This window comes from Dipodomys spectabilis, unplaced genomic scaffold (genome assembly GCF_019054845.1).
Source record: "Dipodomys spectabilis isolate Male_0828 unplaced genomic scaffold, ASM1905484v1 ptg000108l, whole genome shotgun sequence".
NCBI classification, from domain to species: domain Eukaryota; kingdom Metazoa; phylum Chordata; class Mammalia; order Rodentia; family Heteromyidae; genus Dipodomys; species Dipodomys spectabilis.
The window spans coordinates 9,097,011-9,118,233 of NW_024870785.1; the positions used below are offsets into that span (position 1 = coordinate 9,097,011).

The following is a 21,223-nucleotide window of genomic DNA, read 5'->3' on the forward strand; positions in this document are numbered from 1 at the left end:
CCTAACCCATGTACCTCAGTTTAAGCTTGGGCAAATTAATAACTCAAATAATAACTCCTCTTTATTTTACTAGGCTGCATCATCAATACCTGAACTACAGGTATCAACATTCTTCACAGTATTCACAACTCCATTATGAGTAAAATGCCCCATCATTTAATGTTATTAATGGTTCTTCAAAGACGAATTGAAGTCAGCATTACATTTGAGAAATTATTTTCACATAACTACTCAGAGATATATGTGTACCATTTTAATCTCCTAAGCCAACAAGAAAGCCATTGTATGATACTACCTTATTAGAAACAGTTTATTTTATTACTCTGGATGTATATTAGCTCCAAGTTAAAAAAAATATATATGTGCACAAACTGCAAAGAGAAACAGTTTAAGGAGGGACTCCAGAAGATGCCAACATGTAATTCAATCACCAAGACCATTATGCTTCATCACACAGAAATACCCTGGAGTGGTTTTATCAACAGAAACACAATATAATTCAATATACTACAATATAAATCCAGTAATAACTATAGTTGACCTAGACTTGCTTGCCAAGTACTTGCTTGTTTGTACTGGTGCTTCAATAGAAAATAACAGAATTTGGGTGAACTTGAGGAAATAAAGAGAAAATATACAATTTCCACCTCCCTTACAAACCACTCTGCTCTTTGTTTTTCTCAGCTGTATGTTTAAAATGACATATATTGAGAACATCTGCTACTTAATCTTTATCCTCCATCTCAAAATAAGAAAATCCTTCTTTATACAACTTTGTATAACCATAGTAATTGCCGTTTTAAATGTTCCTGAGTATTTTTCAATTTCAGTGAACCTTCTAAAACTTCACTGTAAAACCAGGAATGATGAGAAAATGACCATGAGCGTAGAGATTAGATGATTAATAAATTGAAAGTTCAAGACTGGCGCCAATGACTCACATCTATAATCCCAAATACTCAGGAGCTCCAGAGGATCATAGTTCAAAGCTAGCCTCCTCAGACAAGTCCCTAAGACTCCATCTCCAATGAACCAGCAAAAAATGCCAGACTGAAAGTATGGGTCAAACGGTAGAACACCAGCCAAGAGTAAGCAAGATGAGCAAGAGCGTCCTGAGTTCAAGCAGTGGTACTTGCATTGAATAACACACAAATAAATCCAAAGTTAGTGGGGATAAAAAGGTTGAAGACTACTGCACATCATGTTTATTTCAATTATCACATTTGCTCTTTTGGTAGGCAGATCATGTAAACTGTTTCTTTTAGTTCAGAGCAGCAGTGGGTACTAGATTTGCCAATAGAAGCCTCCCATTCAAATTAAAGCCTTTTATTATTTGTGTGGCTTTTGGGACGTTCGTGGATATTAGTCTCTTTGTATAGCTAAGTACAGATGCTTGTATATCTTTCCCTTAAAAGCCACTACTGAGTAGATACTCACTAACTCTAGGATGAACTGTGAATGCTAGAGCTTGTATATCATATCAGCTCCCAACAGATCCCAGAGCTCTTTAGATATAGTTTTCATTCTCAGCTTTTCCCTTTCCATACCTGAGTTTTGTTGGGAACCATTTGTCTAACTCCTATAATGAAAAGCTCACTCTTCACCCTGAGGGAAATGTCTCCTCTTTTTAGGTTGATGCCAACAGATAATTACATCTAAGTTCTTTATAGAGTACTGCATTCAACTGGCAAGGATTCCGGGATTAACGGGCACAGACTCATGGACACTCTTGGCATCCCGGACATCTTCCCCGGGGCAATTCAAAGCCCTTAAAACTCAGCAGAAATTCATGAAGCAGTGTGCAGACCCAACACCTGTAGAAGTCAGAGAGGACTGCAGCATCAGAATGACTTCACACCAATGAGTTCAAAAGCCTTACCTCTTTCGCACTGGGGTCCAGTGAAGCCATACGTACACGCACACCGATTTGGAGCCACACATCTCCCTCCGTTGAGACAGCCACTTTCACAGACAGCTATAAGGCAGAGAATAATCTAATGAGGTAACACTCAGGCCTGTGCACAGGAGGACAGTAAAAATCTGAGTCATCACCCAGTACTTGCTTTGAACAATAATTGTACAGTTAGTTATTAATCTGGGTACAACTCTCAGTCAGGTAAAGCTGCCTGAACAGGTGAGTTTGCACTTTTATGTGTTAAACCCGAAGGACTCATCACATACAGCACCTGAACAAAGCCTGTGGTTCTGTATCTAATGTGGTGCTTGCTAAGAGGCATCAGGGGGAGGGGAGTACAGTCCAACTGTTGGCCATCATTTCTGTTCAATTTCTTGAGGCTCCCCTAAGGGATACACTGTTTCTACGGATGTTACCATTTTAGAAATCATGCCATTAACTGCAAAGCACAAAACCTTAAGGATGCCATTCTGTCATTCAAGCGCTGTGACAAAGAGCCAACGGAGTGTGTTTAACAGGCTCCATAAGACTACTGGTAAGGTAAACACTGAGAAATTAAAAGAGGGATATCACTTGTAGGAAAAAGTGATTAATGTAAAAAACGAACAGGCGTCACTCTGAACACCTTCTCCACATATAATTTCTATACTGGAATCTAGTTTGGGAGACCAGGGAGACGCAGACACCATTCATCCGTCAAGAGGAAAGACATGTTTACAGAGGAAGGTGAGGTCAAGTTTTGCACATCCAGGTGGAGCAGGCCAGCGAATGAATGGAACAGGAATTCTTTACTTTGGGTGGTGACTACAAACCAAAGCATGAAGCAAGTCGATGGTAAGGGGAAAATGAAAGGCAAATGCATCCAATGACTTAGGATCAACATTGCCAGTGAAAAGTGGGTGCTTAATGTGTGGGAGAAGTGATCTGTTCATCTCAGGTCAAAACGCTGGGTCCCAGGTGATTAAGGAAAATCAGCCCTCATCTCCTTCCATGTGTCCATGTTTTATGTAGGTTAACATCCCCCATGCTTACAACCATGGCCTACTTACGTTGTCCACAGTGAGTTCCAATGTATCCCTTCTGGCATAGACAGTGATCGTCACTGCAGCTGCCGCCATTCATACAGCGAATATTACAGTGTTGTACTTAGGGAAGAGAAAAGTAGAAAGAGAAAGGAGGATTTATTTTTGCAACTTCAGTGCATAGCTTGTAACAGTTCACGGGAGCTGAGTTTTAGTTATCTGAAGAGAAGATAAAATGATTTACCAGGATTCATACACGTATGCAGAAATGTCCTAATTAACCATGCTAACGATATCTAATGTATGTATCAAGCCATTTACAGTGCAATATCGTTTTTTCTTTGGCATTTACTTTACCAGTGCTAGGCAACTAATTTAGCAGAACGTAACAGCTCAATGTCATTCCTGTAATTTAACCTGATGAGAAAGTGGTGTCAAGAGCAATCATATGAGACAAGATTACGAGGGTAATAATTTTCCTAGGAAAAGATTTAGAGTCCAAACTAGGTGGCCAGGAGAAAATAGAGTCATAAGTTCCATGGAAGTTTGTTAAAAGAAATTTTCAGGGGCAGAAAAAAAAATACCTAGGAAGGCATGTAATAACAAGACTGAATAGGCTCTAGCTTAAATTGTAACTTTAAACTCATGGAGACCCTCAGTGTTTGAAACATTATGTCCCAAGACTCAGTCCCCATGGTCCACCTAGCATTCCTTCCTTCATTCCCTCCACAAGTATTTCTGAATATCTATTCTGTATCATGCAAAATGTCAAGCACTCTACGCTCATCTCTTCGTGGAATCCTCCTGTCTGCCTCTTTGCTCTAAGTCTTTATCCCCCAACACAGTTCTCACCAAGTACTAAAATCCATTCCCCCCTCCCTTGCCTCTTTTATTCTCTGCTGACTGTCTTCTCTCTTCCCTTCCAAGCCCCACCAGAGCCCTCTTTCCTGGAAGAGTCATTTACATTTCTCTTGAACTCTCTACAAACGGTCATCACTTCTTCTGTCCCAGAAATATCTTCCTGAAAACTATTTGGGAGTAGGGAGATTCATGATTATTACTTACATCCCCTAAACTTTAAGACATCTTGCACGTATGCAGGTGCTCAACACACAAAACCGGATAATGACATCAAAGGCTAGACTCCACAAGTTGTTCATTGTATTCTAAACCCATGGACACTGTATGGTAGATCACTATTTAAAAAATATTTTATCTTTTTCTCCATGTCTGAAAACAGAAATAAGGCTTTTGTTCCAAAAATTGAGCAACTCAGGAAATCCATTCAACAGTTATTTTAGGCTCCTACAATTCCATTAACATATCTCAGCCAAAATGCTTTAACTAAAAGATTATCTATAAGTCTACAATGAAAACAAAATGATTTGGCGAAAACTTGGAATAATATTCTAAGTAGGTCAGGAAAAGGTGTATAGTTGCTTTAAAACTGGAAATTATACTTAGCCTCATACTATCTTAGAAAAATAGTGTGCATTGGGAAAGTACAGGAAATGATGTCATCTGTCAGGCAGCATAGGAACTCAGCCCACAAACTGATTTCAATTAAAGTGGTCCATGCCAAGAGCTAATTTCCATTCCCACATGAGCAACAAAGCCATTTAGCTCCTTTGAGATAAAATTTTCAAAAGCAAACAGTAGTTTAAATAGTGACTTTACATTATTTATTCAAGTTTGAAAATCTGGAGGAATTCTTTCCAGGAAGAATGATTACATTTACATTGAAAAGTAATACAACTAAAAACCTCCCTTGATATGCCTTTATAATTGTTCTTTAAAAAAAAAAAAAAAACCAAACCCATCTTTCAGGTGAGTCTTTTCCAGCATATTTTTTTCCCTGAAAAACAAGAATATTGTCTGATTTCTTTCTTTCTCCTCCCTTCCTTTCCTTTTCCTTTCCTTCTTCCTACTCTCCTTCCCTCCTTCCTTCCCAGAGAGAGAAAGAAGGAAAGAGAGAGAGTGTACACTGGAGCTTAAACTCAAGGCCTGGTAGCTGTTCCTTGAGTCTGGCACTCAATCTCTTGAGCCATAGTTTGACTTCTGGCTTCTTGCTAGATAACTGGAGATAAGAGTTTCTCAGCTTCATCTGTCAGGCTGGCTTTGAAATTTATCAGATCTCAGCCTCTCCAGCAGCTGGGATGATAGGTATGAGCCACCAGGGTCTTGATCTCACTGACTTCTAAAGCAGTAAGTCATTGCTTAGTCCAGTGACTACATCAAGAATCCCTGGGAGAAAGGCGAGCAAGTAAATTTCCCAACAGATGAAAGGATCTCCGTCCCCTGCTTAGCCACAAGTATGTTTACTAGGAACAACTTCACGAGCTTTGTGAGTCTGAGGGCCTTATGGGAAGCATTTCTTCAAAGGTAGGCTAGCCATCTCTCAGGATTTCAGAACTAGATACTAGATAATGCGACTTTACTACCCAACGAGGAAACAGTTTAGAGAGAGACATACATGATTGGTTTTAATTTGGATTGAATCCTGCCACTGATGCATATTCTAAATTTACCCTGATGTGAACAAGAATTCCAGATGTCTCATAATTAGCAGACCAGGTTCTATGTCTCTAGAAAAAGCCAACAACAAAAAAAAAAAAGGAAGCTCCACTTACAACCCATAAGAATGTCCTGCCCTTTAAGGGATGCACTGAATATTCCAGGTTAGAATATAGTCCTAAAATAAATCTGCTTTAAAATGTTACCAGAAGCTGGGAAGGTCAGGGCAGTCAAAGCGTTAAGTGTGCAGATTTTCACTGGCACACACGGTTAACCCTGAAAGACCTCACATCCTAATGACAATATCCCTCTGAAAGTGGCTTCAAAGAATTTCATGTTTGCTGGGCTCCAATAGCTTACATCTATAATGTGCTACTCAGGAGGCTGAGATCTGAGGATGAACGTTTGAAGCCAGCCATGCAGAAAAGGCTATGAGGCTCTTCAACAAACCACCGGAAAGCTAGACTGTGACGCTGTGGCTCAAGAGGTAGAGAGCCAGGTTAAGTTAAAAAAAACAAAAAAAACAAACAACAAACAACAAAAAAACACTAAGCAAAGAGCAAGAGGCCCTGAGGTCAAGCTCTAGTGCCAGGAAAAATAATCATAATTTCATGAAAGACTCAATATTCTAGAACTAGCAGAAAATGTTGCTATTTCTCTACATCTGCAAAAGATTACAAATTAATTTTAGGTTCATTTCAGATATCAGTCAGTTGTTTTGGTAATTCAACAAGTTATACTGACTGAACAGCTTCCACCGGCCAGGCAGAAGAGAGTAGAATTAAAAGTTCCTTTAGTTTAGTTTCTTAAAATCACTAACCAGAGGAAATGACACAAGCCTACCATAGGGAAGAAGAGAAGCAGAACTGGCGCTTGGGTCTTAATACCTCAGGCAATGGTTCCCTGGGAAGCTCTAGGTCTGCAAGGATTCTAAGGACCAGCCATCCTCCCGCCAGGTACAGCTGGCAGGAAAGAGTACTGGCAGCACTTTTGAATAAGCATCTGTTTGGTGAGTGCATGTTTTGGTTTCAGCACTAGGAAAAGCACAGACAGATAAATTAAACAGCCAGACCAACTCCTGCTCTCCCCACCTGAGGCAACAATCCGCAGGGAGCAGCCAGAGTCACTGTAGGACAAAAACAATTCTCATTCAGAGAGATAATAGCCATGGATTTCCCTGAGGGGCATACAATGTCCTGTGGTGCCTACAGATACTCAGCTTAGAAGAATAATATCACTAATGCATCTCAAAAAATAAAAATAAAAAGCTAGCTGAGCTGGGAAAAGCCCAGGAAACATTCAATGATAGCAGGGATAGAAATGCTTCCTCAGCTCTCCTTAATTTTTAAAATTCCACTATTTTTAATTCTGCAAAACGTTTTCAATAATATTAGTTCAAGGGACGTCTGAGTTAGCAATTTTAATATTCCAAATACCTCAAAGCTCTTGGTAAAACCACATCCTATTTATACCATTTCTCTCATTTTTTTTTTCTCTCTCTCTCCCTCTCTCCTTCTACCCCTTTCCTTCCCACTCCTTTTCTCCCTCCTCTCCCCCCTCTCTCATCCTGGGGCTTGAACTCAGGGCCTGGGCACTGTCCCTGAATTTCTTTTGCTCAAGGCTAGCATTCTACCACTTGAGCCACAGCTATACTTTCAGTTTTTTCTGAGTAGCTTACTGGAGATAAGAGTCTCACAGACTTTCCTGCTCCAGCTGGCTTCAAACTGGTATCTTCAGATCTTGGCCTCCTGAGTAGCCACCAGTGCCCAGCTACACCATTCTTCTTATCTACAAGCTGTTTGGGGGTTTTGTTCACTGTCCAGGTATAAAGAGGAGAGCCAGTCTTTTTCAGAGCACACTACCCACAAGTCTTGGACTTCAGTCTCTACCCTAAATCTGGCCTTAAGACCTAACTACTATACTCCTCCCATTCTGTGACTAGCTTGGTGTACCGTGTAGGCAAGATTTCAGCTTTCCTCTTGAGATTTAACATCCTGCCACGTGTCATGATTTTTTTATAGGAGTAGTTCACGCTATCACTCCAGGCTATATACCCAAGTTTGCTCTACTATCTTCCCCTAAAGGTTTAGTTGGTTTAAGGACCAATTGAAGGATGGGCTCTATTACCAACTTGATTCTATACTTATTTCCCACCCCTGAGACTGTCGCCCCCTAGTGGTAATCTGGAGTTTTCCTAATAGAGATAGAGATGCTAGTACATTCCTAGAAGTGGTGCCAGGTGGCTTCTCTGGCTCTTTCTATTGGTCTGTGCTCTATGGAACGAATCTGCTGTCACATAGAGGCCACATATTTAGACCAAGTTGAATATGTAACATTCAGTTGAAAGAGCTGGAATCCCCAGCCCACGGGGCTATCCTAATCTACAGCTGATTATTGGGCATAAAAAGCAGATTCTGAAACAAAATTTTAGCAGATATCATCTGCTTTGGAAGTAACTTGAGGTGGTAGATGTTTGCAGAATGAGACAGGGTCAAGAAAGAAGCAAAATACACACTCAACCTACTATTTTGGTGGGCAAGAAGGGCTCAATGGGGAATCCTGGGAAACAGAATTCTCAGTTACCCAAACTGAGAGGCAAGGCATATGGAATGTGTCCAACAACACTCTATCGTTGGTTAAAAATGGCTTCTTTCTAGGTCCACTCGCCCCTTCCGCACTTCCTACTTGCCTTCTACCTAAGACAGCACAATCTCTGGCCACAGAAATCTGACCAGGTCTCAGGCAGCAAGACTAGTAAACGTCAAGGAAAATGAGTGGACATAAAAAAGGTCTTCCATGCAGGATAACCTGCTCTTGCCTGTCAAGTGACTTTGAGAGTCACAATGATAACACTCTCCATAAGCAATGCACCTTGACACCCGTAAATCTCTACTTGCAATAGACACAAGAAAATATAACCTTTTTTCTTAAAATGTTGTATAAAAAAATAGTATTTTAAGGGGGGAGGGTGTATTTTCTCACCAGAACTTAGAAGTGAAACAGAAAACTATATTCTTTTTAGCCTTTGTAATAGTTGAGATGTTGAGGGCTGTTTATACCAACATGAACTTCAGCTTTTTGATAACAAGTCACTTCAACAGCCCTCACATTTCCCTAATTCACTGTGGTGGACAACACATATAAAGAAGACAGAGAGAGATAAGACAGAGATGAAAGAGGAGAGAGAGGAAAGAGAGAAGGAGAGAGAAATAAGAAAGGGGAGAGAGGGGAGGAGAGACAGAAGGGAGAAAGAAGAGAGTGAGAGGAGAGAGAGAGAGGGGAAAGAGACAGAAGGAAAAGAGACAGAGGGGAGAGACACAGAGGGGAAAGAGAGAAGAGGGGAGAGGGAGGGAAGAGAGAATGGAAAGAAGAAAGAGAGGGGAGAGAGGAGGGAGAGAGAGGAAGGGGAGAGAAAAAGAGGGGGGAAGAGTGAGAGAATGAATCCAGAAATCTAGAAAGCAGAGGCCCTTTAGAACTGTGGATATGCATCTAGCATTGTAAAATAAACACAATCTATGTGCTTTATGATAAGGCCCCCGAAACTTCCAAAATGACTTCTTCCATTTTCTTCTTGGAAATGCGAACGTTTTGAGACAAATCAGATGTTCATCAGCTTCACAGTTCAGTACCACAGAGCAGAAACACCTGCTCTTCTTGAGCCAAAAAATATTCATTACCCAATCATTTTGTGGGCCACCTTTTAAGGTGTTTACAATGGTGATACAGAGGTGAAAAAGGCAATGCCAACATAGAAGGCCATAATCTTTATGTGGTTCCCAGTAACTATTTTCCAGTGAAAAGTGAAGAAGGAAAATGGGAAGCTAGATTCAAGAAAGACTTTCCAAGTATTTTGGGCAGAGCGGAGAAGGCAGATGGTCTGGAGGGGAGGAAGGGGAAAACGTACTGCAGGCAAAGAGAAAAGCCAAAAAGCAAATTTAGGAGAAAATAGGGCATAACCACATAAAATAATATTATATATAATGACATGTTACACTCACTGGATCGGGAGCCACAGGAAGGAGATATCTGACCAGATGGGCAAGTGCACATATTCGGCCTGGAACAGAATCCATCCCCACAGGAATGCCGGCAAATGGCTGTGGATAAATGCACACGGATTCAGCTCGCGGTCAGCTCTCAGGATCCAGCCCTCCAAGGAGGGGACACCTGGCCCCTCGGGCCTCTCATTGACCTGGTCATCATGACTTATTCAATCTCAGGTGTATTCATTCACAAAGCAAGTCTGCTGGACAACACAAGCTTTGACTCTAAGTGCAGTAACTCTCTGATGCAGACCTATCAGGAGTCCTCAGTCTCTCTCTGCTTATTCATAGCATTCCATTTAGCAAAATCCCAAGACAAGGAAGAAAGGAAAACAGCACAAATTAAAATCTTGCCTCTAAACATCCTTACAAAGAACTGTTTTTCTATCCGTTTCATTATTTGATGATGAAAAAAAAAGTAGTCAGCAATGTTCTTTATTGGACATGTTCTGAATTATATTGACAGCATGAGGGAAGAATCTAGAATCCAGTGACCTGGTAGCAATTCTACAGTCAGGAAGCCATGCACCTGTTAGAGAGAGATGAACTTTCATACCACCCAGAGCCTATGGCCTATGGTATATGTGTCAGATGCCTCAGTGACGGCCTAATGGGAGTAAATTGAATAACAATTCGCTCATCAACACTGGATCAATCCTTTCTATGCTGTTGGCGTGTTCATTTCCTCAAACTCTTGCAGAGTATATTAGAGACAGTCATAGTGCAAAAAGCTAAAATACCACACTGAATAAAATGGGCATTAGAACATTAAAAGAGCTTAGGACAGAGATGGGAAACTATTACTCAAGAAGCTGTCAAAGACTCCTATAAACATTTATTTTAGTGCTTGAACATTTCTCGGAGAATTCTACAGGACCCACGGGAAGAGTTCCATTGTCGAAATCATCTACAAAATGCTAAATACCATCGTTGGTTTAGTTTTGATCGTAAAATAAACTCATTCCTATCCCCTTTGTCTAAAGCTTTTTGGCTCTCACCACCCAATTTCAATGATTTGGGGAGGCCTGTGGACTGCTGTGGCCGACGAAGTTAAAAATTATAATAAGGAATTCAGCAACGATACCCTTTTCCTCAAGATCCCTTCCCAGTGACCACCGTAAGTTAATCAGAGGGTTAACAACATATACAAATATCATACTATGTGGATCACAGTATCCACTGTGGTTCTATTTTTCAGTATCTCAAGAATAGTCTAAAGGAAGTCACTCAATCAATCTATGACAGTGCTTTCATGAAGTTCAATGTTCCCAAAGTGAGTTCAGGAAAATCTTAAGAGCTATATAAGACTACTGGTATATAGTTACAAAGGATCAAATTCTAAGGGTCATCATGTCAGCAAAACAAACATGCAGAATAAAAGGTGATCTATTTACTTACGGACAATGCATTGATTTCCACCAGGTAAGGTTTTCCATCCAGGACAACAGTAAGCATTATAACGTGATCCACAGACATTGGGTCTGAAATAAAATATACAGAATTCCATTTTGTCTTAAAAATTTTTTTCAAAAAACTAAGTTACAAAGCAAACGAACCTTGGAAAACAATGAAAAGTAAAATCAGGAAATGCAATGTTAACTTAGCGGTTTTCAACATTGTAACCTATTGATACCAATGGAGATAGACCCTCAGAGTATATTTAAAAAACCAAAAAAACCAAAGTCACAAACACTTAAGATATAGATGGAAAGTTTTCATGAAGCCATCTTGTCTAATTTTAATGATGAATTGTCTACTGGTCTGGTTTAAAAAGTCAGAGTTAAATCCATTACGTGTAATGTTACAAGTACCTACTCTAAAATTGGGTATACTTTTTCTTATGGCTCAGCTCACCTCTAAAATGTTACCACATTCTTCTTTGCACCCAAATTACAGAATTGCAAACTCTAATACAGGTTAAGAGAAATAGAGGCCAAAGACTCTTAAATATCTCTTTAGCAAGTTTGGGAACACCACAGACACAAGCATTTAGGAGCAAATGAAGCCAATGGCACTGAGTTTCTTGTTTCTGAATAATTTATCGTCATGTATCTTGGAGCAAAGCCTCCAATGAGAATCCAGATGACACATATTCAGCATCTTCAGGGAGCAAATGGATGAAGATCTAGCTGCTCCTGCCCTGGAACGTTAAGACCAGATGGAATGAATGCAAAGACCCATAAGAAACTATTCACTCCTTTCTGAGCCTATGTGTGGATGCTAGTTGGAGTTTAGGGACTGAGAAGGAAGGTCAAATGTTTTCCAATCAATGTCACAAACCACAGCTATTCCAAGGATTCCTAGTATGAACACCAGCGCAAGTCTTAAACACGGCTAAAATGCATGTCTCAGTTGGGATGCGCCCACACACACCTACACATCCTCAGTCTACATGCAGACCCAAGCAAACAGCACGAGGCCCGCCTGCAAGCCCTTTCAGACACTCAATCTCGGGCAGGAGTGGGAAGCAAGTGAAGTCTTTGTATAGCCCCAGAGATTTTAGGGATGTTCTACAGTGTGCAATCTGCGCTTCAGACTTAACTGAGGCTGAAGGGAGGAGCAGAACTAGGGAGAAAGATGGATGGGCCAGGAAAAGGATTCTCACTCTGTACCCTGTCTTTCAGTACTTTTCCCAGGTCACTTCCCAGGGGAAGTGACTATACACTTGACTATAGGCCCCTCTATAACCTGATTCATTCTCTGTGCACCCTGGCATAACATTTACCTTGCCTATATCATAATATGTGTACGTATACATATATATATGATAAAATACTGGGCACAAGACCATGGAAGTGCAATGTGGCATTATTATCATGACAAAAATCATCTGGGGCTGGGAATGCAGCCCAGTGGTAAAATGCTTGCCTAGAATTCCTAAGGCCCTGCGTTCAACACCCCCCCTAGCACAAAAAGTAAACAAAATCATCTTCTGACCTACATTCTAACTCATTTTCTGACTCAGCTTAAGTAACCAGAAAGGTTAAAGACTTTATTAAGAATTCTGGCTCTCAAAACTTGTCCCTCCTGTAACAAATGTCTCAAATTTCAAATATCCAGAACTTCCTTTTCAGAAAGGGAAGAAAGAGGAAAAAACAGAGGAGAGGGTTGGGGGTGGGAGTGAGTGGGACAGACACTAGAACCTTCTAAACTTCGCAAACGTTCTCTCAAGTTAAAGCGACGGTGCAAGCCAAAGTCAACTACTCTCCACCAACAGCCATTACAACAGTTCCACTGGAGGTAGTCCAACCCCAAAGAAAATTCTGGAATCACTTCACAGCACCCTTGAGCCTTCACAGGGTGCGCTGTGGTTGGAGCAATGATGGTTTTCAAATGAAAATCGGGACATATTGTCTGACAAAAATGAATGTATTTGTGGAATAGCAACACATGTAACAGTGATAAAGTTAACCAAAAAAAAAAAGGGATCCAGAATCAGTCATTTCAGTTCTCCAAAGCCACAGACTTGAAAGATTTTCCAAGGAATTTGAAAAATCACAGTACTATGAACATTATTTATTGTTTTGCAATGTTCAGTATCAATCTGCAGCCAAAACCTGGAGGAGATTACAATTTGCCATGGCTACAAAATAAAACGTCCATGTTCTAAACCTTCACAGTGTGAAATTAAATGGTATGGATGATAGGAATTCAGAAACCAAGTCAGGAAGAAAGACACAGAAGGCAATAAAGAAGCTGATTTACTAACTGGAAGGTTAAGTATAACACATACTATTTTAAAATAACCATCGAACAGGCCAGGTGCTGTGGCTCACATCTGTAATCCCAGCTATTTGGGAGGTGGAGATTTAGAGGGTCACAGTTCAAGGCAATATAGGCAAAAAAGTTATGGAGACTGCATCTCAACAAATAAGCCAGGTGTGGTGGCATGCATGCCCCTGTCATCCCAGATACATGGGAGACACAGGTAGGGAGAACAAAAATGGAAGACCTTATCTGAAAAATAGCTAATACAAAAAGGGCTTGGGCAGGGCTCAATCAGTAAATCATCTGTCTAGCAATCATAAGGCTCTGGATTCAAATCCCAAAAGTGCCAAAATAAGTTAATTAATTTGATTAAAATAACCAACAAATAAAAGCCATAGTACAATTTTTTTTTTGATCAAGGAAAGAGCTGGGCACTAGTGGCTCACACCTGTAACCCTAGCTCCTCACGAGGCTGAGATCTAAAGATTGAGGTTGAAAGTTAGCCCAAGAAGCAAAGTCCTTGAGACTCTTACCTCAAAAAACAAAACAAAACAAAAACCTAAAAACCCAGATTTCAAGCCTCAAGACTAGAGAAGGAAAGAAGAAGGAAAGAAGGAAAGAAAGAAAGAAGGAAAATAAGAAAGAAAGAAAGGAAGGAAGGAAGGAAGGAGAAAGAAGAAAGAAGGAAAGAAGAAGGAAGAGGAAGAAGAAGAGAGGAGGAGGAGGAAGAGAAGGAGGAAGAGGAGGAGGAGGAGGAAGAGAAGAAGAAAGAAGGCAGCAAAGGAATAAATATTAAATATCTTTTGGGGGCTAAGTCCTCTCCTGTTATATCAAGGAAGCTCTGGGTATTGTTTAAACCCAGAAGTACAAGCAGAATTGATGGAGAAATTAAAAAATTGAAAACAGAAATCGTTAAAATTGAGGGTTAGAATCTGGAGATTCAAGGGACAATACTTTATTTGGGGAGGGAGGGGGAGATGTTTGTTCCTTTGCCGGTCCTGAGGCTTGAACTCAGGGCCTGGGCACTGTCACTGAGCTTCTGTGGCTCAAGGTTAGCATTCTACCACTTGAGCCACAGTGCCATTTCTGGCTTTTTCTGTGTCTGTGGTACTGAGGAATTGAACCCAGGGCTTCATGCATGCTAGGCAAGCACTCTACCACTGAGCCACATTCCCAGCCCAATACTTTTGTCATTGAATATCATCTGCGATAGTTCAGTTCAAGCATCCTCTTTTATCTTAAGCAACATTGTAATATTTTTTAATGATGATACTAGAACTTGAAATCAGGGCCTGTTCTTTAGCTGTTTTACTCAGGACTAGAGCTCTATCACTTGAACCACAGTTCCATTTCTAGCTTTTTGCTGGCTAACTGGAGACCAGAGTCTCATCGACTTTTCTGCCTGGGCTGGCTTTAAACCTTGATTCTCATATCTCCCACTGCTGAGTAAGCTAGGATTATAGGTGTGAGTCACCAACACCCATTAAACCTCATCACTTTTAAAGTTCAAATGTCTTTTATCTTTTAATCAAATGCTTGTTGTTTCATTAGAACAAAAGGAGCTGCTTCATTCCTCCCCAGACCCTTTCATTAGTTCTGCATCTTTTCATTTTCATCTTAAAATGCTATGTAAAATTTGGGGTTGTTTATTTTGTTTTCATGCTCTGCTTTTTTGCTTTACAACCTTATCCTTCCTAAAGAGTGACATACTATTTAACTTCTGCTGTTCCCGCCCACACCACGACAAGGCAGTGATTATTTCCCTTTCCTTGGCCATTTGTTGTTGGACAGCATTAAGTACTCTTGTGTGGTATGGCTCAACAGAGAGCATTAGAAAGATGTTAAGATTTCTCTCCTAATGATTCAGGTCCTGAGAAGTGCAAACTCACAGAAACGCGTTCAAACAAGCTGGGTGGCATTTGTCTGACTTATACTCAGATTAAAACAGCACTATTTCTAGAAATAAGCAATTGCCTTATTTAAGTTGGAAAGCAGGAAGACATGTAAAATCTAGAGGAGATAGGGTGGGTTATTTCCATGATAAAAGATTTTATTCTAATGTTCCAATATAAACAGCACTGAAGATAAATTTTTAATTAATACTCTTTTGTGTAAATACAATTTTCTCTTCATCAACCTTCTCCACCAACTCATTCCCTTCCCCCCACCCCCACCAAAAGAAAAATTTAAGGTCAAAACTCTGTGGATAGCAATGGTATTTGACACAGAGAATTCAGTCCTGACTGCAGCTAGAAACTAGTGACTCACATGTGTAATCCTACCCCTGAAACTGAGATGTAGACGATTATGGTTCAAGGATAGCCTGGCAGAAAAGTTTGCTAGACTCCATTTCCAAAATAACTAACTAGCAAATAGTAGGGATGGAGGTGTGGCTTAAGTGGTAAAGTGCCAGCTGAGCAAGCTAAGGCCCTTAGTTCAAGCTCCAACACCATTTCCCTCCCCACCAAAAAAAAAAAAAAACAACAACTTAGAAGGCAAACTCTTTCTGCTTAGTGCTAAAGACCTGTTAGATTATTTCCCTCTCGTGGTTGCTCTTTGAGGTAGATTCTGTTGTTATTATCATTTGCACAAAGGAAACTATGGCTTAGGAAAGTTGAACTCATCAAAGTTCCACAACTTAGAAGCAGTCATGGTGATGTGAATTCTAGTAGCTTGACTCCAAAGCCCATTTCCTTAACTACTACCTGAGAGAAAGGAAGAAAAAAAAAAAGGTATGTTGAGGCTCAAGAAGATATATCACTCAACAGCATTTGCAGTAACATAGTAACAAAAATCACAAGATGCCCATCAATAGACTAACTACCTTGTTGTTCCTTATATTCTAATAGTCCATGAGGAAGAAGGGGGAAATAAATGTGCCTTCCACTTCATCACTTTTAACCACTGCAGTCTTCCTCTGTGACTCCGCTTGCTTCGAATCTTGTGCTCAACCCAGGTCCATTACCCTGGGGGATGGGTGAGCCTCTACCGGCTCGCTATTTGGATGGAGTTCAGACACAGCACTCAGAGACTGTGTGGGCTAAAGTCTCTCTCAATGAGGCCAACAGCTGGGCTCTACCATGTCTGACCACATCATTGCGAGAATTGGCCCCCGTGCAAGACGTCTGCAGCGTGACCGCATTCCGAAGCCAGACCCACTTCTGCAAGTTTGGCCTGTCTTACAGCAAGATAGCCTTAGCCTTTCTGCTTCCTGTCCCGAGTTCCAAGTCCTTTTCAGACAAGGCTGGGGTAATCAAAACAAGGTCAGGGGGCTCTTATTTCATAGGCAAGAGTTTCCCAGCCTGTCAGGGATCAAATCCTTGGGCAGGGAAAACAGTAAGCCTCCAAAGAGAGCTAGTGAGGCTGACCCTGGCTCTAAATTACTGGCTTTTTGACCTTTATGAGGGGAACATTTCAATTGAGCCCCCGGGTTTTCAACTTTTCTTTTCCTTCCTTTCTTCTTCCCCTCCTTCCTTCCTTTCTTTTCCAGTACTTGGGTTTGACTCTGGATTTCTTATACTTACTAGGCAAGTGTTCTATCCTTTGAGCCATTACCCTCAAGTCCGTTTTGCCTTAGTGATTGTTTGCATAAAGTACTGTGCCAGCCGTAGACCAAGACCTTCGTACTTCCCCTTCCTGAAGAACTAGGATTATAAGACATGCACCATCATACCTGGCTTGTTCTTTGAGAGAGGTTCATGGTGCGTGCATGTGTGCGTGCGTGCGTGTGTGTGTGTGTGTGTGTATGTTGGTACTAGGGCTTGAACTTAGGGCCTGGGTGCTGTTCCTTAACTGGTTTTGCTCAAAACTGACACTCCATCACTTCAGCCACACCTCCACTTCTAGCTTTTTGCTGGTTAACTGGAGACTTTTCTGCCCAGGCTGACTTCAAATTGTGATCCACAGATATCAGCCCCCACAGTAGCTAGAATTACAGGCATGAGTCACTGGTGCTAACTTTTTCATCTATATTGAACTGTGATCCTCCCATCTCTGCCTCCCAAGTAGCTAGAATTTCAGGTGTGAACCCCCTTGCCTGCCTCTGTTGAATTGCTTGAGGATACATGTGGAAATATCTGTGGCAAAATATGCCCTCATATACCAAAGGGAACCCAACTTCCCACTAAACATGCCCACTAAACATGATTATCACACTGATGCAGAGTTAAAATGTTTCACTATCAAAAAAAAATATATGACAGCAACTAGGAGAAAACAAGGGAAGAAGACGACACTGTCCAAAAAGAAAGGTACTCATTCCTTCACTTATTGGAGTAACCCCTCTGTACCATCATCTTTATAATAACAGTAAAACAAAAACAAAATATGATAGCTCATGGGACAACCACAATCTACAAAGGAACTCTATCTATTGTGAACCATGAATCATGATTTTTGTCAGTTCTCTGACAAATTTTATCTGGCTAAAAAAGAAAGGAAAAGAAAAATCTCATGCATGCTATCTGATCAAGGGACACATTGTTCCCACAAACTCTGCAAATGTCTCTGTCCCCTTATTCAAGTCCCTTTCTTCTGGTCTCTGCTGAAGGCAGGGGTCAAGTGTCTCCACCGTGATTTGAGATCACATGTGACTGCTCGGCCCATCTGCCAGTCATAACACTGTGCCTAATGAAACAGCCAACTGTGGTCATGGGCGTGGCTTCTCCAGCCTCCTCCCCTTTCAGCAGGGCTCTCCGAATCTGAGCCGAGGTTCTGGGCTGTCTGGATCGACACTGTGAGACACAGACAGTTCCTGGTTTTCTACTTTAAAGAGGCCAGCCAGCCAATCTCTCTAACCCACTTCATGCAGTGCTTCCCAACAAAGTAAGTCTAAAATATATTTTTAATCATCTAAAAAGAAAACAGAAAGAAGAGCTTATGCTTTGGTGTTCCAAAGTGCCATCCTCTCTGATCTTCTCCATCACCAGGAGATTCGTGACTCTGCCACATTTTTCCTTAGTCACAAGTTGTCTTTTTCTGTCTCCTTCTGTTCTTCCTTCCTTCCACTCACATCTACTTTCTTGTCTCTCTCTCTCTCTCATACAAGGACCTTCTTTCCCATTTCGGTTGTCTTCTTCTACCAAACCTGTGTCCCAAGTTTCATCATGACTAAAACATCACAGAATTGTAATTAAGGGACATTCCACAGAATGCTTGACCAGCACTTCAACAGTGCCAAGAAAATGCTCTATCGCCTGACACGTCATGATAACTACATTGTAATATCACATCTGGGAGGGGGCCCTGAACATAAAAAGACTTGAGGCAGGAAATGTAAAGAAGTGTGAATCAGAATGGATTTACTATATAATCAAGACTATATATCAATACCAGTTTGCTGCTTGTGAGGAATGTACTACTCTAGATTAAACAGTGGACCCTTGCTCATGTCCTCTGTCCCCACACATAGACCTGGAAAGTTAAGGGATGAAAAAGCCACAAAGGCAGGTACTTCCTAAATCTCAGAGGCCACTTTGTTTGTTTTTGTTTGTTTGTTTTTTGTCGGTCGTGGGGCTTGAACTCTGGGCCTGGGCGCTGTCCCTGCGCTCTTCAGCTCAAGGTGAGCACTCTACCACTTGAGCCACAGTGCCACTTCCATCAGAGGCCACTTTAAACTAATGGTCTAAATCCTCTCAGGAGTTTTTTTGGGTTTTTTTTTCTAATTTTTATTTTTATTTTTTGTGAACATACTGTACAGAGGGGTTACAATTACATGGGCATGATAATGACTACATTTCTTATCAAGCATTGCAGCCTCCTCCTAAGAGGTTTTTTATTTTATTTTTTGGGGAGGGTTCGGACATGGGGCCTGAACTCTGGGTCTGGGCACTGTCCCTCAGCTCTTCAGCTCAAGGCTAGCGCTCTACCACTTGAGCCGCAGCGCCACTTCTGGCTTTTTTCTTTTTGCTTATGTGGTGCTGAGGAATCGAACCCAGGGCCTCAGGCATGCAAGGCAAGCACTCTACCACTGAGCCACCTTCCCAGCCCCTCTCTCAGGAGTTTTTAGAGGTGACTGGAACATGTGCAAATGCACTTTTTACTTGGGGGGGGGGGGGGAAGTGTTAAAAACAGGATTTGAAACTCAAAAGGCCATGACATACACTAAAATAGGAAGCAAGACACAGAATCATAAAGCCCAGATGTTTAAAGAAGAGTGCTCCTGTGGCGGCGAGTAAAGCTGCTGAAGCACCAGGCACTTGATGTTTCTGGTACTCTGATTAAACACCATGAAAAACTTGGGAATCCTCTTGAATGCCTAATGCACCTGAATGGGTCTACCAAAGTCCTAAGAGCATTGATTTAATTAACTTGCTAGCCTGCTTTGGCCTAGCTCTATCTCCTGACTACTACCATCATCGATTACGGGTGTAAATGGTGCTCCCACTAAATGAATGAAGAGGGATCTATTTGCTCAGAAGTGGGAATTACTCTTTGACCCTCAAGGGATGAGGAAGAGTTGCCTCAAAATAAACAACAAAAAAAGCACGGCATATTTGCATTTTGTACTTCTGAGAACATTTGGTGAATGACAGCAGGAAATTGTAGGATATATGTGTGTGTGCTGGTACTGGGGCTTGAATTCTGGACCTCACCATCTTTTTTCACTCAAGGTTGGCTCTCTACCAATTGAGCCACACTTCCACTTCCAGCTTTTCCTAGTTATTTAGAAATAAGAGTCTCTCAGATTTGTCTGTCCAGGCTAGCTTTGAACCACAATCAGATCTCAGCCTCCGAAGTAGCTAGGGTTGCAGGCATGAGCAATCAGTGCCTGTCGATAGAGTGTTTGTGAAGATCTGCTCCTCAGAACTCTGCAACCTCTTGACTTTCCCAATGGGTTCAAGGACTACCTTGACATTTTCTTCGCCTGGGAAAATTCACCCCCCACCTATTGAAGCTAAAACCATGCTCCTTTTGCAAATAGTGAATAAAATGATTGAAAACATAAAACAATAGTGAATAAAATGATTGAAAACATGAAACAAGTAAACTAGAGAGATAAAACCATAATTCTCATCACTTTCCAGTAATCTTCAAAGCAAGAGCCCCAATACAAGGAGATCTTATCTTCTGAATGATCCGGCAGCCTCAGGAAAACCAGCCAATGGGGTCAGGCTGCAGGGGAGAAGGAAGGGAACCCTTCTGAATACTGACAGCTTCTAACTGACAGACAGGTAGGGCTCTAAAACTTCATTTCTCCCTGTTGGTATTTAGAAGTTGGCTTTTCCAACAGAAACGATGTTAATAGGTAGTGGTTTGGTCCCCAAGCTAGTCAAATAGCAATCTCTGGGCTGCATTATCAGCTAACTAGGCCATTGTGGGCTGGTGAGAGGACCTGACCGCAACTTCAACTGTTGTTTTATGGGAAAACATTCCACAGCGGGCAACCTGAAGGAACTTCACCACAACAAGCCACCATGTCTCAGCTAAAGCTGTAGAAATGAGCACCTCAAACCCCACCCCAATCCAAGCTCTCCTCAACTCCCAGCACAAGATCATTAAGGCTGATACAAAGTATCTGGAAGTCTGGAAATTAGAAACTTTAAAAACCCAGAAGTTAAGGAAGTCCTAATCCTCTACATTCTTCATTTCTTTCAGAGACCGGACGATCCCAAGCTGTCATCCACTGTGATTATAATTTCATAACCAAAACAAGTTATTTCTGAGAAAGCAATGCAGAATGAGGATATCAGCAGTCCTTTCTCGATTGTTAAAGATAATTTAACAGAATTTTCCCATTACAATTTCTTCTTTGTAGTGTAAAGTTTCACCAACTTTCTATAATGCCTGATAAGCCTTACTCACTAACAGTAACTCACTGAGTGTTTAAATGTTCACTTGGATGGAGGACCAAGGGATGAGGGTAGATGAATAGACCCTGGCAAAGTTGCTTCTTTCTGTCTGCCCCTCAAGTTCCAGGCTCATTCTATGCAAGTTCCATACAATTTTCTATTTCCGACTGGCCAAGCCTTACTACTAAATAGTATATAATTTCTCTATACCTCTCAAAGCAATGGGACAGA

The 21,223-nt window shown here is 41.2% G+C and overlaps 1 protein-coding gene across 1 annotated transcript in view; it reads right to left on the reverse strand.

The window, feature by feature from the left end:
* Positions 1-21,223, reverse strand: part of Fbn1 (fibrillin 1) — a 201,121-nt gene that overhangs the window by 159,777 nt on the left and 20,121 nt on the right. The window contains exons 2-5 of the mRNA XM_042687479.1: positions 10,893-10,975; positions 9,450-9,548; positions 2,965-3,060; positions 1,880-1,975 (exon numbers count right to left, since the gene is read on the reverse strand). Coding sequence (XP_042543413.1) covers positions 1,880-1,975; positions 2,965-3,060; positions 9,450-9,548; positions 10,893-10,975 — 374 coding nt within the window. The remainder of the gene's footprint in view (positions 1-1,879; positions 1,976-2,964; positions 3,061-9,449; positions 9,549-10,892; positions 10,976-21,223) is intronic.